The sequence below is a fragment of the Hemitrygon akajei genome, unplaced genomic scaffold, assembly GCF_048418815.1.
Source record: "Hemitrygon akajei unplaced genomic scaffold, sHemAka1.3 Scf000055, whole genome shotgun sequence".
Classification (NCBI taxonomy): domain Eukaryota; kingdom Metazoa; phylum Chordata; class Chondrichthyes; order Myliobatiformes; family Dasyatidae; genus Hemitrygon; species Hemitrygon akajei.
In genome coordinates this window covers 3,773,611-3,798,475 of record NW_027331941.1, presented here as the reverse complement: position 1 = coordinate 3,798,475, position 24,865 = coordinate 3,773,611, and the positions used below count along the sequence as shown (strand labels likewise).

Here is a 24,865-nt window from a genome sequence, read left to right as displayed (position 1 = left end):
CCCCATGCAAGGCTTATTGAGAAAGTAAGGAGGCTTGGAATCCAAGGGCTATTGCTTTGTGGATACAAAACTGGTTTGCCCAGAGAAGGAAAGAGTGGTTGCAGACGAGTCTTATTCTGCATGGAGGTCGGCGACAAACGGTGTTCCCCAGGATCTGTTATGGTACCCATACCCTTAGTGATTTTTATAAATGACCTGGATGAGAAGGTGGGGGGATGGGTTTGCAAGTTTGCTGATGACACAAAGGATGGAGGTGTTGTGGATAGTGTGGAGTGCTGCCAGAGGTTACAGCAGGACATTGATAGGATACAAGCCTGGGTTGAGGAAGGGGTAGATGGGGTTCAACTCAGATAAGTGTGAAGTGGTTTATTTTGGTAGGTCAAATATGATGGCAGAAAATAGTATTAATGTTAAGACTATTGGCACTGTGGAGGATCAGAGGGATCTTGGAGTCCGAGTCCACAGGGCGCACAAAGAAGCTGCTCTGGTTGACTCGTGCTTAAGAAGAAATACTGTATTTTGTCCTTCATGAATCGTGAAAAATGTATTTTGGGGCCGGGAGATAATGTTAAGCTATATGGGACCCTGGTCAGACCTCACTGGCAGTACTGTTGCACATTTCTGGCAGCCTCACTATTGAAGGACTGTGGGAGGCAGAGGATATTACAAGGATGCTGCCTGGATTGGAGAGTATGCCCGATGTCAAAAGGTTGAGTGAATTCGGCATTTTCCCTTAGAACGACGGAGGATGAATGGTGACCTGACAGATGTGTATAAGATGATGAGAGGAATTGATCGCTAGGATGTTCACAGGCTTTTTTGTTTCCAGTGCTGAATGGTTGCCACAAGAGGACACAGGTTAAGGTGCTGGGGAGTAGGACAGAGGAGATGTCCCGATATGTTGTTTTTTTACGCAGCGAGTGGTGATTGCGTGGAATAGGCTGCCGGCAGCGGTGGGTGGTGGTGGATGCGAATAGCGTCCTTTAAGAGACTTCTGGAAAGGCACGTGGAGCTTAGAAAAATAGAGGGTTATGGGGTACGCCAGTAGTTACTGAGGTAGGGTCATGTTTGTCACAACCCTGTGGGACGAAGGGCCTGTATTATGCTGTAGGTCTTCTATGTTTCTATATTTCTATGAGCAGTATCTGAAGAAGATTGGTGGCATGAACCGTCAGTTAATAAATACAACCGGTGGACTTGAGGATGTGTGTTTATGAGTGCGAGTGTGTGTGTGTGTTTGTCTGTGTGTGTGTGTGGTGTGTGTGTGTGTGTGTGTGTGAGCGAGAGAGAGAGAGAGAGAGAGAGAGAGAGAAGAGACGTGAGCGGCGAGAGAGGAGAGAGAGAGAGAGAGAGAGAGAGAGAATGTGTGGGTTTATGTGTGCGAGCGTTTGTGTGTGTGTGTGCGCGCGTGTGTGTGAGTTGTGTATGTGTGTGCGCGCGTGTGTGAGTGTGTGTGTGTGTTGTGTGTGTGTGTGTGTGTGTGTGTGTGTGTGTGTGTGTGTGTGTGTGTGTGTCCGCCCTTGCCTGGGTGACGAGTCCATCACTGAAGTCCATCATATATGTGTATATGAGAGAGAGAGAGAGAGAGAGAGAGAGAGAGAGAGAGAGAGAGAGAGAGAAAGGAGAGAGGAGAAGAGAGATGAGAGAGAGAGAGAGAGAGAGAGAGAGAGAGAGAGAGAGAGAGAGAAGCTGCCATTTTATGGCACCATCGTAGCGTAATCGTTTGGTTTCACATTTTGCTTACCCATAGAAGACAGCAGAAAGTGTTCATCCAGCGTCGTCGGTGCTCTGTTTCCGCAGACATGATTTATTGACCAATGAAGTTTGTGTTGCAAATAAATCTCCTGATTTTGGCTGTGATTTTGTTGGACTTTGCTCTGGACACTGCACATTATGTCCTGGCTCTTAAGTTTTTACGGTGTACTTCGTAATATTTCAGTCACAGAAGCAATTGTTTGGAAGAATTAACTTCTATTTACGCTGTTTTTAGTCAATTAATTCACTTACATATTGCCTGATATTTGATGTTTGATTTTTAAATCTTGTTCTATGTAAAGCACTTTGACTGCCTTGTGCTTGAAAAGTGCATTACAAATAACTTGCTTGCTTGATTCTCACTTTTGCTTCCCGCTCCCAAGGAGAAAATCACCGGTCCTGATACTGAATTGAGGAATGCACTATTTTATATCTATATTAATGGGGAGTACATTGAGCAATAGTGCATTTGTAGGTGATATCTCTTTGCCTATCTGGCACTTAATCCGAACGCGGCATTTATGAGGAACGTCCCTTATACTGGTTGACTACATATTAAAACACAGCCTTCGGATGATGTGCCACAGCAATGATAATAGTATTCTACTAAGATGTGCATCGTGTATCGGATTATCTTCAATACACACAGTACCACTGATCTAAAACGGTGGCGTCAGACAATGTAATGTAGCAAAAGGCGAATAGATAATTTTACAGACACTCTAGCTCTTCACTAGCGTGGCAACATTCCAAAGTTCATTGAAGTTTCATACAATTATTAATTGCCAAATGATATGCTGTACACCACAGTCCTACCCACAGTTGACATTTCACAATGCATAAAGCAAATTTAAAAACCAGTTCACAATATCTTGGCGATCAAACGAACCAAGCTGATGTTACTGAGAATGGCATGTACATGCACACGTCTTTTCCACTTCGCTACCGTGATCAAAACACTCTGCCTTTATCCTCAAACAGCAATAAACTGAATTGTCCATATGAAATTGCATTTAATGTACCGCGGAGTACATTGTATTCATATAAATAGATGTAATCTTTTTGACGTTCAGTCTGTTTTTAAGATTAAAATGTTTGATGCGGGTGTCCTGTCCAATAGGTTCACGCGCGTAGCCACCTGTTAAAAACAAATGCTAATTAGAAGCTAAAAGGTAGTGCCCACTGGATGTTGTTTTGAATATAAATATCCAATATATTGTGGTATAAGAAAATAAATTCTGATATCTAGTCCCAAGAAGAATTTTATTTGTGCCATATTTTAAAATAATATCTTCTTATTTTAAAAGATATTAATGCAGTGTTTCAAAACGAAATTCTTTCCCAACTATATTTTAATAACATGCATAAACCAAGATAAACGCACTTGATTTGTTTCTGCTGAGCGTAGTTTTCCCACATGATGTTGCAGTCTTCCATGAGTAAACTGATTGACCTGCTTCTCATCCTGACTGGAATTGCTGAGGTTCAGCTGCGTTACCGAGTGATTTGCACTGAGTGCGGAAAAAGAGTTTGTAGACAATCATCTTTAAACGGTTGGATCGCAGCCTGTATGGAAAGCAAACAAGAAATAAAATCTGGCCAAGCACACACAGACCTACACACAACACAGAGAGAGTTACGCACAGTACGACATATGCGTGCATTTATGCCCCTGTAGGCAAATGACGTCCACATATCTGCATATTTATACTCTGTGAAGTGGCTGCACTTCAAATCTATTGCTAACCAGTTTGGTATATTTTTGCCTAAATACATATAAATAAAGGAGTAATTAGCAAAACTTTTGAGGATCTCTGCGAGCCAGGCAGGATTTAATTCTGGGAAACGATGGGCCGATATTTGAGACTATCAGTAGATCAGGACCTTGAGAAAAGAGGAAAGATAATAACCTCGTTTGTCCCATTATCTGTAATTGCATCTGCCATCATCACAAACCTATCGATTTCGATATCAAAATTATTTTCCTATTAGTTCTAGCATTTCAGTCTCTTTGTCTTCCCATCAACTATGGAATATGCATTGCGTCTTGTACCCTAATTTCAGCCTAAATGTAATCATTCCACCTTCTAACTCGTTTCATTTACAATTGTTGATTTACATTTGCATGCATCTTTTCATTCGTACTCTTCAAGTCTTATTCAAATGTTCCCTAAGTCTATCTGCCCCTTATCGATCGGCATGCAGAGGTCCACATGTCCCATTTCAGGCCTGCCACTGAGCTAATTATACCTAGTACGTGTCTAGCATCTTTCGTCAGCACTCTCATCTCCGCATGCATAGTGTCTACCAGAATTTTTCCGTATATAGATGCTGCCTCGTTAAATATTTTTTTGCAGGAGCTTGGCTGATGCTCCGGAGTACAACTTCCACAATGTCCTGTGAACCGATGAATAAAATAGACTGCTTGATAACAGTCGAGATACTAATTAGAAGCCTAATTAATCAATGACAGCTCTTTATCTATGCCGATAAAAATTACAAGCCATTACTCACTCCCAGCGTTTGTATTTTACAGTCATTTTCCTTCAGAATATTGAAGAGGGTCTTCACTCCTGAGTCTTGCAAATTATTTTGATTCAAATCTAAGTAACCAGTATAAAAAGAATAATTAAATGATCCCGATACAGAAAACACAGCATTACCGTGCAGTAAATCTTTCTGCAAATTTCCAACATGATACAGTGAAGGTAATACAAAGCAAATTTTTATAAATATTGTCATTTAGTCAGTGTTCCTCTCTGGCCATGATTGCTGCACTTCAAATTAACTCTAATGATTGAGAGAGTGCACAGGTAGGATTTAATGGTACCTCGTGCCAAAATATATCTCTAAACTATTAAGGCATGTTACAAAATGATGCAAGTAATCCGTTCGAGTTACTGAGATCAAATAGCATACAACTGAATGACGGCAATTTCTGTCATCAGCATCGACTACAGTTAGATTCCCGAATTCACGTTTTAAGCAAATAAAGAAAAAAAATTCCCACTTCAAACACGAATGGGTTGAATCACTCTACGCATCCACCCGCAAGAGCTCAAGTAGCTTGAGATGAAATGTGCTATCTTGATCATGCTCATACACAAATTTTAAACGTTTAACCTAGAAGTCCCAATCTAATTAAGCCATAGGATGAATGTATTTCAATGAGGAATATTTGGGATGTTGGACAAATTACCTGAGAATTATACATTTGTGCAATAGGTGTTCCAGTTGCTTCATTTCCTCTGTCCGTGCAAGGCATGAACTGAGATCTAGCTCCTCAAATCACCTCAGAATAGATTAAAGTACTGGATAAAACTAGCGCAGTCGGGAGATGTGAGAACGAGTTGATTTAATTTAATTTTCGTAATGGGAGCCAGCACTTCCGTCATTATTTGATTATCACCAAATTCAAGTAAACAGTACAGTGTATGTAAAAACGTGCGTTTGTGTAGACTTCCCGTCCATATTCATTAGTCGTCTTTTGACATTTTTTGTAAGCCATTCGGAGATACATGTAGTGACTTCAGAACGGTCTGAACCCAATTCCAGCTTTAGGCGATCAATTGACATCTGCGAAGACAGGCCGACAAGAAAAAGTGAAAATGTCCTGAATCTGCCATCAGGGTCCGTAAACATTTCATCGAGTAACCCTTTCAGTCGAGCTATTGGAGTAGTTAGGACGTCTGCAAATGCAGCAAGAAAGTCTCGTACAACAAAATGCCTGAATCCGTAAAAGAACACCACAACCCTGGTTGTCTGTATCCTGGATCATAAATGCCGAGTATAAATTGGGAGGGCCAAGTATTTAGATCCCTTAATGCATCTTCATCCAACGAAAGCAAAAGTGTGTTACGGTCTAATTCCTTCGTAGGCCAATTTGCCGATTTCAATTAAACACTTCTGAGTTGTATTGTCGTCATATCCACATGTTCCAAGAAGTAGCCGCTACATAGTCAAAAGAGCACGCTGGGTATGTTTATGACGGGCATTGTTGTCTGTTCTTCTTTTTGTGATTGTTGAGACTCTAGAGACGAGGCGAAAGTGACACAAAATAGAGGACTACTACACATGTTTCGCAATATGTCGTTCAGCTTGTTGAATTGTACAATCCATTTTGCGTATTGCACATGGCGGTGATAACGGCAAAATATTCTTGTACATTTTCAGAAGTGAATCCCATGACTTGGAAAGTTGAATCTATTGTTACATGATGCAGAGTCTCCTGCTTCCAAAGCCGTGCTGCAATCAAAACTGAGCAGCCTTTGAGAAATTGTCCTTGTAGGAGGCAGCGTAGAATGTCGTGCACTAAACAATTAGACTCTGGTCCGGTACATCTATATCGTGGATCGCTGTTTCTTTCATTATCAGAGAAAATACAGTATCGATGCAATTTGTTCAAATCATCAAATATAAATAATAAGCGTTTGGGTTCTCTCCACAATGATCCAGATACTTTTCCAAGTAAGGATATGCATCAACAATCAACCTACTTAAAGTTATTCTTCCTTCTATTGCATTTAAATTCTGAATTTTAAAATAAAGTACGAATCTGAAATGCACATATTTTATTCCCGTGGCCCAGTCGTGGACTATTTTCTGTATTAGGGTTGTTTTCCCCCAAATCCTGCAGCCCCCATAGACGACGCTGATGGTGGTCTTATCAGAATCGCTGCTGCTTCTTTTCAATAATTCATGGATCTCAACTTCCCGAACGTGATTATGACTTCCACCTGTAGCATCCTCATACTCAGTGTGCGTCACGGTAATCCTTGGGTTAGTATAGATGTCAGAAATTAAACGTAACTTGGGCATTTTCACATTCCTACTTTGAACTCGGAGATAATATCTATATTGAAGAATCAATTCTGAAATAATGAATAACAAATAAACAATTGAATGGTTCTGTGATTTATTCCAGGCTATACATTCTCAATTGCACACTAAATAAAGGGTTAATTGCGGTCGGACAAGAAATAATATTATTGTCTTTGATTTTGGACATGCAGCAATATTACAGTTTCCATATCACTATCTATTAAAATAGGATTATGCAAATGTTCTTACGGTATGTATCTGTTAATTAAACAATTTATTAATTACTGACCGGAAACATTGCAATGAAGCAGCATAATCAAGATATGTATCAACAAGTTCGTACAGTCATTGCCAGATGAAACAGCCAGAATTTCCAGGGTGGCGTTACAAGCGTACACTCCGATACTGCAATTAGTGAACTCGTGCAAAAAAGCTCATAACAATAAACATACTTTTCATGATCGACGAATTTAATCTGCCATATCATATATTCCTTCATTATATTTCTTATGCAGGTGGGATAAATTACATCTGTAAATTATTTATAATATTGATACAGCACACACCACGCACACACACACATACACACGCACACACACACACACACACACACACACACACACACACACACACACACACACATACACACACACACACACAAACACACACACACAATAACAGAGTGTACTTGGCATTCTTCAAGAGAGCAATCTAAGATGAACAAAATAAGGAAACGATTCCAAAACGTTGGCATCGAGCATCAAGCAAAAATTTACAAAAATCTAAACTAATCACAGCTTCTCTCTTACACCTCTGTATGACCAAACATCATCATTATAGCCATATACTCTACCACTCACAGCTTAACTACATCAATCGAGGCTAATCAGCCGTCAGGTAAAATCTGTGTAGGGTGAAAACATGCAATGGTTTTCGTCAGAATGCAAATAATCCACTAAGAAGTGGCTGATGTTATCGCTGTAAGATAGATGAACAATAGCTTTTCTATTGAGTTCTCCTTGTTTAGAGCAGTCATTCGTATGCGGAACTCTCTGTATTCTTTATTATCCACCATTATCTGTCTTGCTCAATAAATAAAACATAAGTTCACGGCCTCTCATAAGTGAGCGTCGTTTAAGTAAACAACCAGCAATACAGAGTGCGTTGGAGAACATCACTCACAAGGTAATGGAGGAAATTTAGCAGGTCAGGCAACGTCAACAGAAGTGACCTTTCGAGCCGACATCGATCTTCAGGACAGTAAATAACAGGAGGAAACGCAAGAAGAAAAGGTTCGGATGGGTGGGAATTAGTATGATGATAGGTGAAGATGGGGTGAGAAATGTAAACGGCAGAAAAAAGAAAGAATTTGATGGAAGAGGAGAGCGGGTAAGAGGGAAAAGGTAGAAGGCGGAGCATAAGGAATAGGCAGCTGAGGACAAAAGGCGAGAGGCAAACTTGGGGAATGAATAAAGAGGGAGTCGGAGATAAACTTTTATTTAATCGGAAGGAGAAACGGATGCTTATGCCATTCAGTTAGATACTACATAGTCGGAAGATAAGGTTTTGGTGTTTCACTGTGATTATGGCATTGTCGCAAAAGAGAACAGCATCAGGCAAAATGTCGGTACTGGAATGTATTATGAATTTTAACGGTTGGCCACCGGGAAATTTCACTCCTCCCTGGGTGGAGTCAATATCTCGACAAAGTTCGAGATCCACTTCGGTCGCATTGGATAATTTAGATTAGGCCAGTTCCATAATACCATTCGACCATGGAATAAACGGAAAGAATTTGGCCTCTCAGCCCATCAAGTCAGCTTCGCCATTCCGTCGTGGCAGATTACGGATTCCACTGAAACTCATACAGCTGTTTTCTCACCATAGTATTTGATACCCTAATAGATCACGAAACGAGCACCTTTCGCCTTAAATATATCCACGAAAATAACCCTCAGCGCAGACCGTGTCAGATTATTCAGCAGATTTACTACTCTCTGGCTAAAAGAAACTCCTTACCTCTGTTCTAAAGGGATGCCCTCATTTGTGAATCTGCGCGATTAGAACATACTCATCATCAATCTTTCTTATCTGGGCTTTACTACTGTACGCCATTTGCCGGGTCATTATTCATCATGTCTATAACATTCCTCTCACCTTCGTTTTCAGCATAGTGCTCATTTTCGGCAGGTCCTTTTTTGGCGTCGTTTACAGTATTTTCTATTTCTCTGTTTTGTAGTTTGCTTCTGTCAGATTCATTGGAAGGATGTTCTTTTATATCTGTGTCGGATCAGGAAAGGGGATAGGAATTAAAACGGTTGGTTACCTGGAAAGTCCTTTTTTGACCGATAGAGCAGAAGGACTCGACAAAGCAATCCCTCAACTTAAGTCGTATTTCAAACAATGTAAAGGAGGGTGCATCGGGACAAAGGGGGGGGGGGGGAGAACAGGACGACAAAGAGGAACTCAAAAAGCGCAGACTCTTTGGATCGGAATGGACTGTTACCGTGCTATAACACTGTGAGAAAGATAGACTGGAAATTCTGAATTAGGAAGGAAAATGTAAATTGCGAAAGGATCGTCTGCGGAGGCGGGGGTCAACATTTATCATCGACGCACTAGCAAATTACAAATACCATATTGTTGCCTCCACAGATGCTGCCTGTCCGGCGGAGACCATTAGCAGTTTCTTCCTTCTTATCCAAAAAAAAAGTTTATTTCTGTCAGATTCATTCAGGCTGACAAGATGATATTTTATTTCTGTGTCATGAGCCGTCCCCATTTTGCCAGTGATCTCGCAAATCCCTGCAGGGTATAGTTTAAATACAACAAGGGAGTAAAATCGAAAGCAACACTTCCGATTGTTGGACGGAGGGAATGACAGTTGGGCTTGCGATAATGATATACATAATATCTTATATATATTAATGAGCAGGAAAGTAGAATTGCTATCTGATCAGGAGGGCAAACGACACTGTTCTGGTGGCTTTGGGCACCATAGCTTCATTTTTTTGCTAATATTTCATCTTTCCATGTATGTACATATATATCTTTCCATAGATAAAATCAAATTTTCTTAGAAGTTTGGTGTACTGAGTTGATACATCATAGGTGTCAGACAGCAAAGCAAGAAGTTATGTTAGCAAGACTAGGGAATTGAATTGATTGGATTTAGTTGAATTTTATTTCCTACACCCTTCAGATACACGAGGAATAAACATATTTACGTTATGTCTCCGTTTGAATGTGCAATGTGAAAATTATAGTAAATTATAATAAATAGCGTATTCAAGCCATTTACAGTTTTTGTTGTAGTTAAGTACTATCAACACTAGTTTCAACTCATTTACTGTATCAGGTCTCCGCAACTCTCAATTTCACATCAATCAGGCAGTATTCTATCATTAATTTACTTGTATCTCTTAATCTGCCTAATCTGCCCGTCACTGCATTCGAGGGTGGAAACTGATATCAACGTCTTAAAAAAAATGCAGCTTGGTGTAATTTGATTTTGTCCTGCTCAGTCTGAGATAGTACCTGGGTGTCCTCACGTTTTTTTCCATATACATTTTTTTTCCTTTTCCTTTGCGTGTTAGGATGCGTGTTTCCTTTACCTCTGCGTGTTAGATCCTGTTAGGATGTCTTCGTTGGGTACCTATTGAACAATTTAGCTCGTTTGTCTATGTCTCTCTCTCTCTCTCTCTCTCTCTCTCTCTCTCTCTCTCTCTCTCTCTCTCTCTCTCTCTCTCTCTCTCTCTCTCTCTCTCTCTCTCTCTCTCTCTCTCTCTCTCTCCTCTCTCTCTCTCTCTCTCTCTCTCTCTCTCTCCTCCTCTCTCTCTCTCTCTCTCTCTCTCTTTCTCTCCCTCTCGCTGTATGTCTCTTTCAGTATTACCTGCAACTGACAGTTGTTAAGTAGAGAGGAGGTACTATTTCCTAAACACAAAGTACACTGCAGATGCTGTGGTCAAAGCAACAGGTACAACACGCTGGAGGAACTCAGCAGGTCGGGCAGCATCCTTGGAAACGAGCAGTCAACGTTTCGGGCCGAGACCCTTCGTCAGGACTGAAGAAGCAGGGGGCAGGAGCCCTATAAAGAAGCTGGGGGGAGGGTGGGGAAGGAAAAGGCTGGTAGGTGTCAGGTGAAAAAGCAATAAGAGGAAAGATCAAGGCGTGGCGGTGAGGGGTGGGAGCAGGGATGGATAAGCAGTAAAGATGAAGAAGGAATCTAAGGGGAAAGCACTGTGTAGTAGAAGACGGCAGAATCATGAGAGAGGTGAAAGGGAGCTGGAGGAGGAGGAAGAGTGAACCTGGGATGGGGGAAGGTAGAGGTAGAGAATTACCGTAAGTTGGAGAATTCAAAGTTCATGCTAAGGGGCTGGAGACTACCCAGACGGTATATGAGGTGTTGCTCCTCCAACCTGAGTTTGGCCTCATCATGGCAGTATAGGCGGTCATGTACGGACATAACTTAATGGGAATTTGAAGCAGAGTTGGAGCGGATGGCACCTTGGAGATCTTCTCTGTTGTGGTGGACAGAGTGGAGGTGCTCGACGAAGTGGTCTTCCAATTTGAGTAGGGTCTAGCTGATGTAGGGGAGGCCGCACCGGGTGCAACGGATGCAATCGATGACCCCAACAGACTCACAAGTGAAGTGTTGTCTCACCTGGAAGGATTGTTTTGGGCCCTGAATGGTGGTAAGAGAGGAGGTGTAGGGACAGGTGTAGCTTGCAGGGATGTGCCAGGTGGGAGATCTGTGGAGAGGGACGTGCGAATCAGGTAGTGGCGGAGGGAACGATCCCTGTTGAAAGCGGAGAGCAGTAGAGAGGAAAGATGTGCTTAGTGTGGCGTCCTGTCGAAGGAGACGGAAGTTGCGGAGGATGATATGCTGGATACGGAGGATGGTGGGGTGGTAGGTGAGGGCAAGGGGAACACGGTCCCAGTTGTGGTGAATCGAGGATCTTGTGATAGCCGAAGTGCATTTCCATCGTTGCAAACACCAACAACGTTTCATCTAAGGCAATATATTTAAAGGAGATCTATCGCCATTTGTGCGACTGGTCCGGACAGTTCCTGCAGCTTATTTATTAATCCAACAATGGAGTGACTTCTGGAGAAACCCTTTGAATTATCTGGAGCAGGGAATGAAAGATGATTTTTACATAACGGTGCATTTAATATCTTTAATATAGAATATGGACAATAGAATTGAATAGCCATTTGATTAGGGGATGCAATACGCTTTTGGAAGCTGCGAGCACCACAGTTTGGAGTATAAGATCTTTATTTTGTTGTGAATTCTGCAGTTCCAAATTTCTGTGCCTGTAATGCTGCCGGAAGTAAGTTTTTTTTAAACTTGATATTGATTTTCAATCAATATCTGCAGACGGCAATAAACAGTAAATCGATTTGAACTTTTAGTGTACTAGCTAATATATCACAGATTTCATAGTACAAAACAAGAAGGTCAGGTGCAAGAATAGGCAATAGGCATATTCAATCCTATCGTAGTATTAGGTAAAGTTACGATCTAGCTGAATTGTCGACCACTCCTCTTCTGCATCAGTTTTCCACATATTTCACCTTACCATCTTTCAAGCAATGATCATTCACTGACTTACATTTATCTCTCAGTCTGCCCATCCATACATTCGAGGGCAGACACTGATATCAACCCATGATCAATGGATTTTGCACCCTAGTGTAATTTGATTTCTGTCCTTCTCAGTCGTAACTGTTTGTTAAAAGTAGGAATGCTTCTTTGTTGCGAGAGAGTGCTGGAAGCTTGTTTGGGTAAAAAATTACTGATAAGGAGAATTGTATTCCTTTGTAAACCAATTGGGATTTATGTTGTTCTTTCTTCTGAGTCTGTAAGCTTTTCTTGGCTGGCTTTTGGGGAGATTCGGCGCGAGGGGGTGGGAGAGAGAGGACGTGATGCTGTAAACTGGGCGAGGAACGGACCCTAAGCGGGGGTCCGAGGTAAGGAGGTACACCGAGGAGAGGAGACAAAGATAGATGTGCTTGGTTGACCACTTCGGGTGGTCCTGAGCTGCACGTCGAGGAGTTCGGAGGGGAATGGACTTAGAAACATAGGTACCGCATGATTAAAAGAAACTCGGCCTCTCTGATTCTTTCTTCCTCGAATCTCCGTATTTTTCCTACTTCCTCGCTTGTTAACTGATCTTTCCCCTTAACTTCCGGAACCTTCTTCTCACTTTCTTTACCAGCGTCGGGATTATCTTCGCTGGTCTTTATTTTCGTCTTGTCAACGTTACTATCTTCAGTTTCAACACTTTGCAGTTTATATCTATTAGATTCATTCCCGTTGGCCATCGTACTTTCATATCCGGGTCCAGCTGTGTCGTCATTTTGGGAGTGGACAGACGAGTCCCTACAGCTAAATTATAAATCAAACAATGGAGTAAAACTACTTAACCCTTACATACAGTTCATATTCTATACCCTCACAGTATGGTCCGGGACAATTTTGAACCAGCCCAAGAATCCCCTCATGATATGTGTCTGTACCAAATTTTGAACCACTGATTTATTTGGAGGAACAAAGTTTGATTATTGGAGTATGAGTTGACATTTGGGCTTGAGTCGATAAACATACTTAATATTTCTTCGTGGCCAAGTGGTTAAGGCGTTGGTCTGGTGTTCTGAAGTTCGCTACTTCCAGCCTTAGCTAAGGCAAGGTGTTGTGTCCTTGAGCAAGACACTTAACCACACAGTACTCAGCGACGACACCGGTGCCAAGCTGTATCGTCCCTTACACTTCCCTTGGACAACATCGGTGGCGTGGAGAGCGGAGACTTGCCGCATCGGCAACTGCCGTTCTTTCATACAACCTTGCCCAGGCCTGTGCCCCGGTAAACTTCTACGGCGCAAATCAATGGTCTTCGAGACTAACGGATGTCTATATTACTATATAATAATTACATTTTACATATATAATATATATACCGTGTTATAATATCGATACCCTGCGAAATGTAGTGTCCCATGCAGGAACGGAAGTCGCTACTTGTCTGAGTGGGGAACCAGTGCTAACTTGGTATTCGATATAGCGAATATCCATCTATTTAATTAAGGAAATGGCTGTTCAATTTGGAAACACGTTGGAAACACAGAACATAAATGATTAAAACGTACCTTTTTAAAACAAATTTCCACCCCCCCCCCCTTCTCTCTCTATCTGTCTCTATCTTTCGGTCTCTTCCTCTCTTTCCCTCTCTTTCCTTATCCTTTCTCTCTCTCTCCCTTATCACCTCTCTCCCTCACTCACTCTCTCTGGTTTTCATACATTTCTTCATTCCGTCTGTCTGCCTGCCTCACACACTCTCTCTTTCTCTGCTCTCTACTTCTTCCTCTATCTCTCGCTCTCACACAATTGCCTCCTCTCTGTCTCAGTATTAGCTCCACCTGTGCTACAGACAATTATTAAATTGAGAGGCTGTGGCTTTGTCTTCTTTCAACCATGTACAGTAAGTATAACTATGGATATTGCGCTAAACCAGAAGTTGACATTACAGAGTTGTTAGGTGTGTTAATTTTACACAGTTATCTTAGCAGAAAGCAAAAAGGTAAATTGATTTTAGCAACAATAGGGAATAAGCCTCGTCCAGCCTATGACAGTGATCAGCAGGTTATGGTCTTCCTATCGAACTTGCTCTCATCTTCTGCTCTGAAATAGGTCACTGCAACTCTCAAATTCTCAACTGTCTATCATCGATATACTTTTACCTTCTAATCTGCCAGAAACTGCATACGACGGTGTAGACGGGCATCAACCTATGAACAATAAAATATGAAACCTGCTCTAACTTGAATACTGAACTTCACTGTCACACAGTTGTCCCACATGTTCAATATTCTGGGTAAAATGGTAAACTTCATCGCTGTGTTCCATGTTTTTTTTTATTATTCTCTTCTGTGACTTCAGGGCTCTGTTAAGAATGCCGCAACACTTCCTCTATGATTCTACCAGAGACGTTTTGACAACCGTTGTCTTATAACATCTGTGTATGGTGGGGAAATCCAGTCGTTCAGTTCAAAATGTCTTTAAGATGCTGCCTGCACTGTGTAGCAACACCGGCTTTATATATCTTGATATTCATATGATTTACCACCTACCTGATCTGGAATTGACATAAAATATAGGTAGCACCAGCGAAGATAATCACGGTGCTGGTAACGAAAGTGAGAAGAAGGTTCTGGAAATTATGGGAAAAGATCAATTATCAAGCGACGAATTAGGAAAAACACGGAGATCAGCGGTAGAAAGAATCAGAAAGGGTGAGTTTCTTTTAAACACTTGCTACCTATGTTTCTCTGTCAAATCTAGATTAGGTCTTGTCAATGTCCTTTCTGCACTGAACGAGTCCGTGGTGGCCAGTGCTATCATACCTGCTGTTGTGTGCTGGGACAGCAGGCTGAGGGCAGCAGACACCAACAGAATCAACAAACTCATTCTTAAGACCGGTGATGTTGTTGGAGTTGAACTGTACTCTCTGGCGGTGGTGTCTGTAAAGAGGATGCTGTCCAAGTTGCATGCCATCTTGGACATTGTCTCTCATCCACTCCAAAATGTACTGGTTAGGCACAGGAGTACATTCAGCCAGAGACTCATTCCACCCAGATGCAACACTGAGCGTCATAGGAAGTCATTCCTGCCTGTGGCCATCAAACTTTACAACTCCCCCCTCGGAGTGTCAGACACCCTGAGCCAATAGGCTGGTCCTGGACTTATTTCAACTTGTCATAATTTACCTATTATTATTTAATTATTTATGGTTTTATATTGCTATATTTCTACAGAATTCTTGGTTGGTGCGACCGTAACGAATCCCAATTTCTATCGGGATCAATAACGTATGTCTGCCTGTTTGTCTGTCTGTCTATTCGATATAGCGAATATCCATCTATTTAATTAAGGAAACGCTAATTCAATTTGGAAACAAGTTGGAAACACAGTACGTACATGACTAAAACGTACTCTTTTAAAACATATTTCACTTTCTCTCTCTCTTTAAGTCTTTAATTACCTCGAAACCTCCGAACATTCTGTATCTCCTTCGAGACATCCGGATACAATAGAGGACCCCACGAGGAACTCTGTTCCAGTGGAGGCTGCTTGGGCTCATTGCTTAGAAAGGACTGCTGCTGTACAGTAAGTCGAAGAAAGGGAGAGGGCAGATGCCGACATATGAAAACGCAGAAGGCCCATCTGTGCAGTGATTGTCCCTCTTTTCTGATTGAGACACTGCTGACTGTACCGAGGTGCTCTCCATCAATTTAATCTTGGTTCTCAAACGATTTACCCTTTTTTTTCTCCTGAATCGACACAAAAACTCGCTGGAAGATTAAAGCAAACTCACGCACTATCACTTTTCCTTCCTCTGATGTGCCTGGATATTTGTCTTCTGCGCTAATTGCTGGATCGTTATTTGTTATTTCGATAATATATTAATATCCTTACCAACGCCATGCTTATCTTGGGTAGGACTTGTTTTCCCTTTGTCGGCAAAACTTTCTTCAGATTGTTTACTGAGTAGTTTACATCCTTCAGAATTAGTCCCACGAGGTCGTTCTTCTGTTTTTATTGTTTTGTGCTCTATGGCCGTCCTGACAGTTTCCCCGCTAGTCTCTGTCGATTAAATGTTAAATACAAAATTAGAATAACATTTGGGAGAAACAAAGTTCGATTATTAGAGTAGGGATGACAGTAAGGCTTTCGGCTATAATATATAATATGGTAGGAGTGTTTATTTGCCATCTGATACGGAGGGAGGTGGCACTGAGCTGGTAATTAACAACACCATAGATTCAAAGCCGAAATATTTTTTTTCTTCAAAATCTGCTGTTATAAAGTTATATGCACAGGGCTCTGCTGTATTTAAGGCTCTCTTTTTTAACTGTTCTTTCATGTATGCTTATATTTACATATGCATATGGCGAAAAAGATCATTTTGGGTTTGATGCTTGCTATACCGAGTTAATATGCGAAATGGTGGGTTTCAAGGTACGGAAGTTGATACTTGCAGGAGTACGAAAACAGCCTGTACAGAGCTACCCTGGTATTGAATATTATTGAATATTCATCTAAACTAGGCTCAACTCCTCTACTGTGTCATTTCTCCACAACTCCCAATCAATCGTTGGGTTAAATATTGATCTGTCTCCGCTTGACCTATCTCTGTTAATATGCGCTTCACTGCCTTTCAGGGCGAATAATATTATCGGTGTCTTAGGAATAAATTTGGCAACCTAGTGTAACTCGACTTCCATCCTTCATATTCGCATGTGGACCCAAATCCTCAGTTATCTGGGATAGCTTCTCAGCTTGCTGTCTTTTTTTTTTATTCTACTGATTGTTAAGAAAGCGACTCATTGTGGGTACTTTCTCCATGAACCCAACAGATCCTTCATTGACGAGATGCGAAGCTGGCATTAACTACAGTATGTTCACAGTATTGTCGAAGTGTCGGTTAATGAATAGATAACTAAATTGTGTATAAAATTAATTATCAAATAAAACAGTAATTGCAATGTAAAATTTAAAAAAAAAGATCAGTTTTGTGCTGTTTGCTTCAAGCAAATAAAACCAAGAAAGTGAGAAAGAAAACAAAAACGAGTGCCTTAACGTGTAAAGCATGCCATCGAATTTTCCAATGAAAAAAACTGCGGTGATTATCTGCTGAATTAATGACTTGGCCATTATAATCGGTAACATCGAGACAATAAACTATGAATTACAGTGTAAGCAGGAATTCATGTCATATCGAAGTTACATCATCGCAGGAAATAGTGAAATGTCTTCAAAGGGAACATTGGGAAGAATATCAAAAATGTGAGTGGGATTTCTTTTACAGTCAGGAACAGTCAGGTTTGTTAAAATTAATGCCAGCTTTGGAGATTGGGGTTTGTGGGTGTATAACATATGCTATAGTAATCCCATTATCCATCTTGCTTTCAATTATCACTCAGATATCTTCAGTATTTCTCGACTCATCTTCTACCATAAGCAGCCTCATGTTTAAATTATCTCTTATGTCTATCACTACTCGTGCGACTTTAAGATCTTGCCGATCTTTCTAGATAAAGCATATTTTATTGCTATATTCGTCACCATCGTTTTGGGTAATCATCAGGATTTTTTGGAAGAAATGAGTGGTATAATTGGTGCAGACTCACCACGTGCAGATTTGTTCGACGCAAATCTGCCTCTTTTTTTGCTCAGAGACGTTTGTGGTCGACGAGTATCAGTTATGTTAGGTTGCCTGACCTCTTGTCCAGAAGGACTGTCATTTTCACCTTCAGCTCGTTCATTACCCTGCCGACAATGTTTCCTTCTGAACCAGTAGCTAGACCCGAAACATACAGCTAATGTTCCCACTATCACGGATATTACTAAGGCATCAGGGATCCAGATGATTTGGCACCGTTCCACTGTAAATAACAAATAGCACAGATATGCTTGATCACATACCAGATGAATGGCAATTGCCTCACAAATAAAAAATAACGTGCGAATTAGAATCCACCGGACGAAGTTAACAGTTTTTTATATATGTATATAGTATTAATTTTGATGCTCTGACTACCGGTTTAGAATAGAGTAATATGGACTGGCAGAATTAGGCAATTTTCTCTCATAGGCCTGCATATGATATTAAATTTCGGACATTAAATTACGGCTATTTTGTACAAAGTTAAGCACGACGCACTCAGCAACACTAACAAGATAAAATCAGCAGATGCTGGAAATCCAAGCAATAAACACAAAATTATGGAGGAAATCGGGAGGCAAAACACCGTTATATCGCCTCTGCAGACCTCTTTTCCAGAAGAAGCGCTGGGACATAGTGAAATGTCTTCAAGAGGAGCATCCTGAAGCACATTCAACTTGTGAAATGGATTTCTCTTACAGTCAGAGGAATTCGTAGTAGAAATGCAAAAAAAAAGAAAGAGAGAGAAAATGAACATGCTGACATTTGGGTGAAAGAACGAAAAGATTTTGGAAGCCACCACAGAAGTCAGAAAACATCAGATCGGATGAAATCTCTTTGGCAAGGAAAGTTCACTGGAAAGGCTGATAATTTCCAGCATTTTCATGTCCAATATTTGACCAATACCTTAAAGTACATTCAATCGCTTTATATAAACACGCTGTATGCTTATGTTCAACACCGTGGTATTGCTGGGATTCAGTCTGTAACGGGTTTTAGTACCGTTAAACCCTTACATCATTTCAAACTCCAATAGCGTCTAATTACTTTGAGGAAGGTTGCTGAAGAGTCATGAACAACTGTTTGTATTCCACTAAACTGAATTTGTGGTGATCTAGCTGTTGACGCTACTGACGGGGCCGAAAGAACACAACAGTATTGTTTATGCCTGAAACCTGGAGTTACGCTGTGAGGCAATGTGCCTAAAAAATAGGAGTGTGCATCAATGCCCAATTTACAAGGTCTGCACGAATCAAATCTCCTTCTTAGATATTTACTTTATATCAACCACTCCACATCCACTCCCTCATGTATTACCTCTCGTGAAATTCTGCCCGAACACGGCAACTCTTTATCCATACAGACACGCTGCATGATCCGCAGATTTCTTCCAACAACTAGTTACTTCGATTCGATTAATATAACGGCAAGATATGTTACGATCGAAGTAGAAACACGGTTAGTGCAGAATGAAAAGGAACTCACCATCTATCATTTTTTTATCTTTCCAGGTGTCGAGATGTTCCTGCTGTCCGCTAGTTTCTGGATCTTTCCTAGATTTTTCTCTATCACCCACTTCATTTTCTTTTCCAGCGCTATGTCTATATTCGGCCTCCGCTTTGTCTGCAGTATCTTCTTCACTTTTTGTATTTTGTAGATGTGTTCTTTCAGATTCATTTCCGCTAGGACGTTGGTCTTTTACATCTGTGCCGCCCTCTGTAGCCAGTTCGCGAGTGGTCCCAACTGTCCCTGCAGAGAACGTTTTAAATATAATAGGAGAGTTATATCGTGAACAAACAGCTCAGATTACCTGGAGCTGGGACTGCCGGGCTTGCGGTACTGATACATTTAAAAACTATATCATGTAAAATCGGCAAGAGTCTCTAGCACGTTTTAGTACCGTTATTGGTGTACATAGCTTCAAAGTGCAACAGCTTCTATTTAATTTAAAAAAAATATTGAAATATTATTCATGAATAGTTGTATCCACAAAATTGTATTTGGCGAGAGCAATCTTTGAACGTTTGTGATGGGGACAGGCCGAAGCAGAGAATAGGTCCTATTCCTCAAACGAACATCTTACAGTTACACACCTGGGCAACCAGTCTAATGTGTTGATATTAACAATCAAACGGCAGCTTACAAGAAGTCCACACCAATCATATATTTTTTCTTTGCTCGTTTGCTTCACCGAACATCACTACACACTGTCTCTCAATTTCTACCACTCACATCTTAACTGGAACAATTTATCAAAGCCAATTCGCGGCCTCGTATGAGTCGTGTATGGCGGAGAAACGCAACCGTTCGTGTCAAAATGTGAACACTCTTCCAAGAAACAAACCTGAATCGCTGTCACTGTGAGGCTTATCCACAAGGAGCTGTTCTGCTTCCTTTAGAGTGGAATTTTATATTCAAAACTAAATGCTCTACTGTACCCAGCTGGCTGGCTTACTGAAGGAATGAAGAGAAACGTTCACAACCATCCATAGAAATGTCACTTAGTAGTTTAAAGGAAAACACAAAAACAAAATATTGAGAAACACAGGCAAAATGTTGTAGGATATTAACCGATCTGGCGGCAGATAACGAAATGATATTTTGGGCGGAAAACCAGCTTCAGGATAGGAAAGTAAGAGGGAAGAGATCAGAAAGGAAAAATGAGGGGAAGTGGAAGAAGGAGGAGCAAAAAGAGGAGAGGTGAAGCCAGGTGGGTGAGAACAGTAAAATGCTGAAGACAAAAGAATCTGATGTGAGAGGAGATTGGAACACGGCTGGAAGCGAAGCAGAAGAATCACCATTGGGAGGTGATAAGCAGATGGGGAGAGTTTTCAAGAGTACAAAGTAGGGATTAAAACTAGAGAGAAGGGTATAGGAAACATGTTTCATTTTACAGGAAGTAACAATCTTTATTCATGCCGGAAAAAATGTTGTTGTTCCTCCAACCTGAGAGTGCTCCCTTCATGCCAAAAGAAGAACTCAGCTACTGAGTTATCCGAATTAGAAGTGAATTGGGCATCGGGAGATGCTGCAGGAGAGCAACGGGTGTAGACGTGCTTGACAAAGCGATCTATCAATTTATGTCCAATATCAATAATGTGGAGAAGCCTGTGTCAACAGCACTGGATACAATTGGATGGAGGTTTGTTAGTAAGTTAACGAAATTGACGAGCTTTGTGTGGGTGCATGAAGTAGCAGCAATTCAGTGTTTAATGTCGAGCAGTAAGAATTGGTAAAAATTATCATGGGCGGCCTGAAAATGGACTGTTTTACATAGCCAAAGTAAAGCTGGTTATAACTGGAGATAATGCATCGCCTGTGGCTATCTTTTGTGTTTAGAAGCAGTGGTAGCAGCAATCGGAAAACTAAGTTGTAAATGAGGACTAATTCTGATAGAAAGAAGATTCACACAAATGGAACGATCGGTTAAGTATAAAGTTTAGCAGTGAAAATGAATAAGCTCTCCGTCTTCTCGAATCCAGCGTTACATTACTGTTCATTCACCTACATATTTTTTAAAAAGCCGTTTTCATAAGAACATCGTCGGAAAATACAGCTCTTCCCTTGGTTTCCTGCAGCATCGTGGCAACTCTAAACAATAAAACAAAAGTTATTTGTAGTGGTGACGTGGCAACTTATTTCACTTCGGGGAGCTGTCTGTCTCAGAGAGGTTTCTGCTGCTTGCCGTGGTCTATCAGAAGGTGGACACACCGTTATTCCTGGCACATGGACGAAAGAGAAGTGGAAGTAGTTGGACATTGTGTAGGCAGAAGATATTAGTTTATTTGGACGTTTCAAATTACAAAGTACACTTCTTAATCCAAAAAAAAAGTATACATTTTACGAGCCAAATTTGTTTGCTCACAGATAGCCACAGGGCAAGAAAACCTGAAATAACCCAACTTAAGGTGGAAAAAAATTATATATATGAAACACAAACACACAACAGACAAAAGAAAAAGCAAGTTTTAAAAAAATATATATACAAAGTGTTGAAGGGAACATGAATAATCCAAATCAAAACTGAGTTCTCAAATCTCAACCCCGGAACAGCACAGATTTGGCCCAATGCCTCGTTTTCCTAACTCAAATGTTTCATCATAACATTATGTTCTGAACGGCCTGTTCCTATGTTGTACTTTCCTATGTTCTATGAATGTCATTCCTCTGAACCATTAAGTGCTCTGCTGTGCTATTCTGTGTTCTATATTTTTAAATATCCGATATTTTAGTCAACAGTCATCGAAGTGGAAGAGACTGAAGAGTGATCTTATAGAGGTTTATAACATCACAAAGGGTATACAAAAGGTTTACATTCTTAGGGTTCTCCCTCAGTTGGTAAGTCAATAAATAGAGTGGCGATATTTAAGGAGAGAGAATAAATATTTAATTTGCAGCACCATCTGTCATTCAACAGAAATGCAGCTTTATCCAATATATGGTATGCCGCTGAATTTCAACTTTACATTTGAAGGAATTTCTAAGCTGGTATCCTACAGATCAATGCTTATTGTCATATGGATATAAGCGTTGTCTTTGAAACCACTATCTCTAGCGCCTTGTGAAATAAGGGGCTAAAAATAATCATGAAGCAACAGCTGGACTGGTGATTTTGAAGTCGAGAGATTAAACATGTAATAACAACTCGTGACTTAACTTTTCTTTCAAAATCAGCGTTGTCTATATATAAACACTCTAAAGCTCAATGTAGAGCTGTTTTAATGCCCTCGAAAATGCACTTGGTCAGATAGATTGATAATCTGTAGGGGTACATTTATTCGGCCAAATATAGACTTACAACTACTTTACTTGGGAAATGAAATAGAACAGATCACCTGGGGTAAGGGGATCAAGATTTCTACGTGAATTTAACTGATGCATCCACTACAAATGTGTTTCTTACATTAATGTCTTGATACGCTTTAACATGTTCTTTGTCGCCTCAGATACAAAGACCCCTGTAAATCTGTTTACTGATCTGCATCTGTGTTTCTTTCTTTCAGGCACATTTCATTTATTTTTATTTTTCTGACTTCTCCCATTCTGCTTATCTATCTTTCCTTTCCTATCTCTTTATTTTTTAATCCTCCCTTATCTCTTTATATCGTTTGTTTAATTCCTTCCAGAGTAATTACTTCCCCGTTGAGAAATGTCTCGAGGAACCATTATGGAGTTGTCGTACATTTCCTGTTCCCGATTTAAACAGAGCCCAGTCATTAAAATAAAGGAGCCTGGAGTAATTTCTAGTTACTTTATACAAAATAATGAATGTGAGCTTTATTCCCGTTTCCCCATATCATTCTCTTTTAAATATCTTGTAAGGTTTCAGATAACAAACGATCTTGTTTTGAGGATTTCGCTTTTGACAGAATATATAATGTATAGCATCACACAGTTGAAACAGTCTACACATTCACGACTGGGCAGGAAAGGACAAAGGCAACTCTCTTTTTTTCGACTCTTTTTAACTTTATCAAATACACCGATGCTTCTGAAAATTCCACTTACCCTTTCCAGTTTCATTCCCTGCGGCGGTTTCCGGATCTTCTTGTTTACGCTTCTGTCTTTTGTCCTCACAACCTTCAACTTCTTTAGGAGGCGGGGGTGTTATCGGTAGGGTATCTGCTCAAAAGATGTTTGATTACAACATGAAGAGAATGGAGTGGAGGTACGCAAATTCTCGAGAAAATAGAAGTGATAACATTGCAAGATCTTTCAACTAAAGGAGTAAAATAAAGAAAATGACCTCTGATAACTACATCGATTTACCAAGGATGATATTGAACTGCGCTCTACTATAAAGGGTTTCTTTCTAATTAAAACATCCAAGCAAACAAACTAAAATGTAGAAATCATACCTTGACGCCATCTGCAATTGAAAACAAAAGTTGCTTTGTTCAATTGTACGCTCTGCCAGAGAGCATTAAAGTTACATTTTCAGAGATTTACGACAATTTTCCTGCAGGACAGTGGTTATTTTCATATGGATAGAGATGTTGCCTTTGAAATCAATATCGCAAAATTCATGTGACAGAATTTAGTAGAAATAATCAAAATAACACTCAGACAAAGATTGTCCAAAAGCAGAATAAATTATATCAAATGAACAAAATGGGCATGTTCTGGAAGTCTGAAAAAAAAACGATGTGATGTTAAATAAAGTACAACATTCGGGGAAAAACTCGACGAGTCAAGCACATTTGGGGAACACATGTTTGCACGTTAGATTATGTTTCTCTTCATTTGAGATTTGAAGGACTGGCTCAGATTTGTAAACTTTCAATATTTGACATGATATATTTTTTTTAATCTGAGCTTTTCTTGCGAGTATTAATTCCTGTAGAGAAAAATTTGCTTCCGTTTTAAAGGCATTTATAACACTCTGAAAATTTTGCCAAAACAGATGAAGATGTTTTAATCCATATGATACAGAAGTAGGCTCCGCATTCTCAGATTTAGCTCACACTTTCTAAGATAGTGGGCCCAAAATTGCTCGCAGTAATCCAAATGAGTCCTCACGAGATATTTGAAAATACTCAACGTTACATCCTTTTACATTCTGGTCTTCTTGAAATACCAACATCGCATTTGTCTTCCTCGCCGTAGACTCATCTGCAAACTTTCAGGATCCTGCACAAAGACTCCCAGCGCCATTTACACCTAGGATTTTGGAACTTATTCCTCTATTTAGAAAATAGTTTACCTTTTTATTTCTACTGACAAACTGCATGATTATACCTTTTCCGACATTGTACTCCATCTGCCTTTGCTATTGCTCATTCGCCTAATTTGTCGAAATCCAAAAGTCCATTATGCATAGGAGCAGAATTGGGAGATTTAGTCTATCGAGTCTTCTCCGCCATTCAATTATGGCTCATCCATTTTTCCTCTTCCTCAACCCTGCCCACCTTCTCCCCATAACCGTTGATGTCATACCTAATCAAAAAAAAAAATCAATCTATGTCTTAAATGTACACTTCGACCTGGGGTCCACAGATTTCCGCAGTAACAGATTCCATAAATTCACCACCCTCTGACTAAAGAAGGTTCCCCGCATCTCT

General features: G+C 40.4%; 1 protein-coding gene across 1 annotated transcript in view; it reads right to left on the bottom strand.

Annotated features, from left to right (window-relative positions):
- Positions 1 to 24,865, bottom strand: part of LOC140721448 (uncharacterized) — a 42,242-nt gene that overhangs the window by 10,822 nt on the left and 6,555 nt on the right. The window contains exons 3-9 of the mRNA XM_073036269.1: positions 23,313 to 23,426; positions 19,290 to 19,553; positions 17,770 to 18,024; positions 16,055 to 16,222; positions 8,734 to 8,856; positions 6,215 to 6,626; positions 3,140 to 3,266 (exon numbers count right to left, since the gene is read on the bottom strand). Of these exons, the coding sequence (XP_072892370.1) occupies positions 3,140 to 3,266; positions 6,215 to 6,626; positions 8,734 to 8,856; positions 16,055 to 16,222; positions 17,770 to 18,024; positions 19,290 to 19,553; positions 23,313 to 23,426 (1,463 nt within the window). The remainder of the gene's footprint in view (positions 1 to 3,139; positions 3,267 to 6,214; positions 6,627 to 8,733; positions 8,857 to 16,054; positions 16,223 to 17,769; positions 18,025 to 19,289; positions 19,554 to 23,312; positions 23,427 to 24,865) is intronic.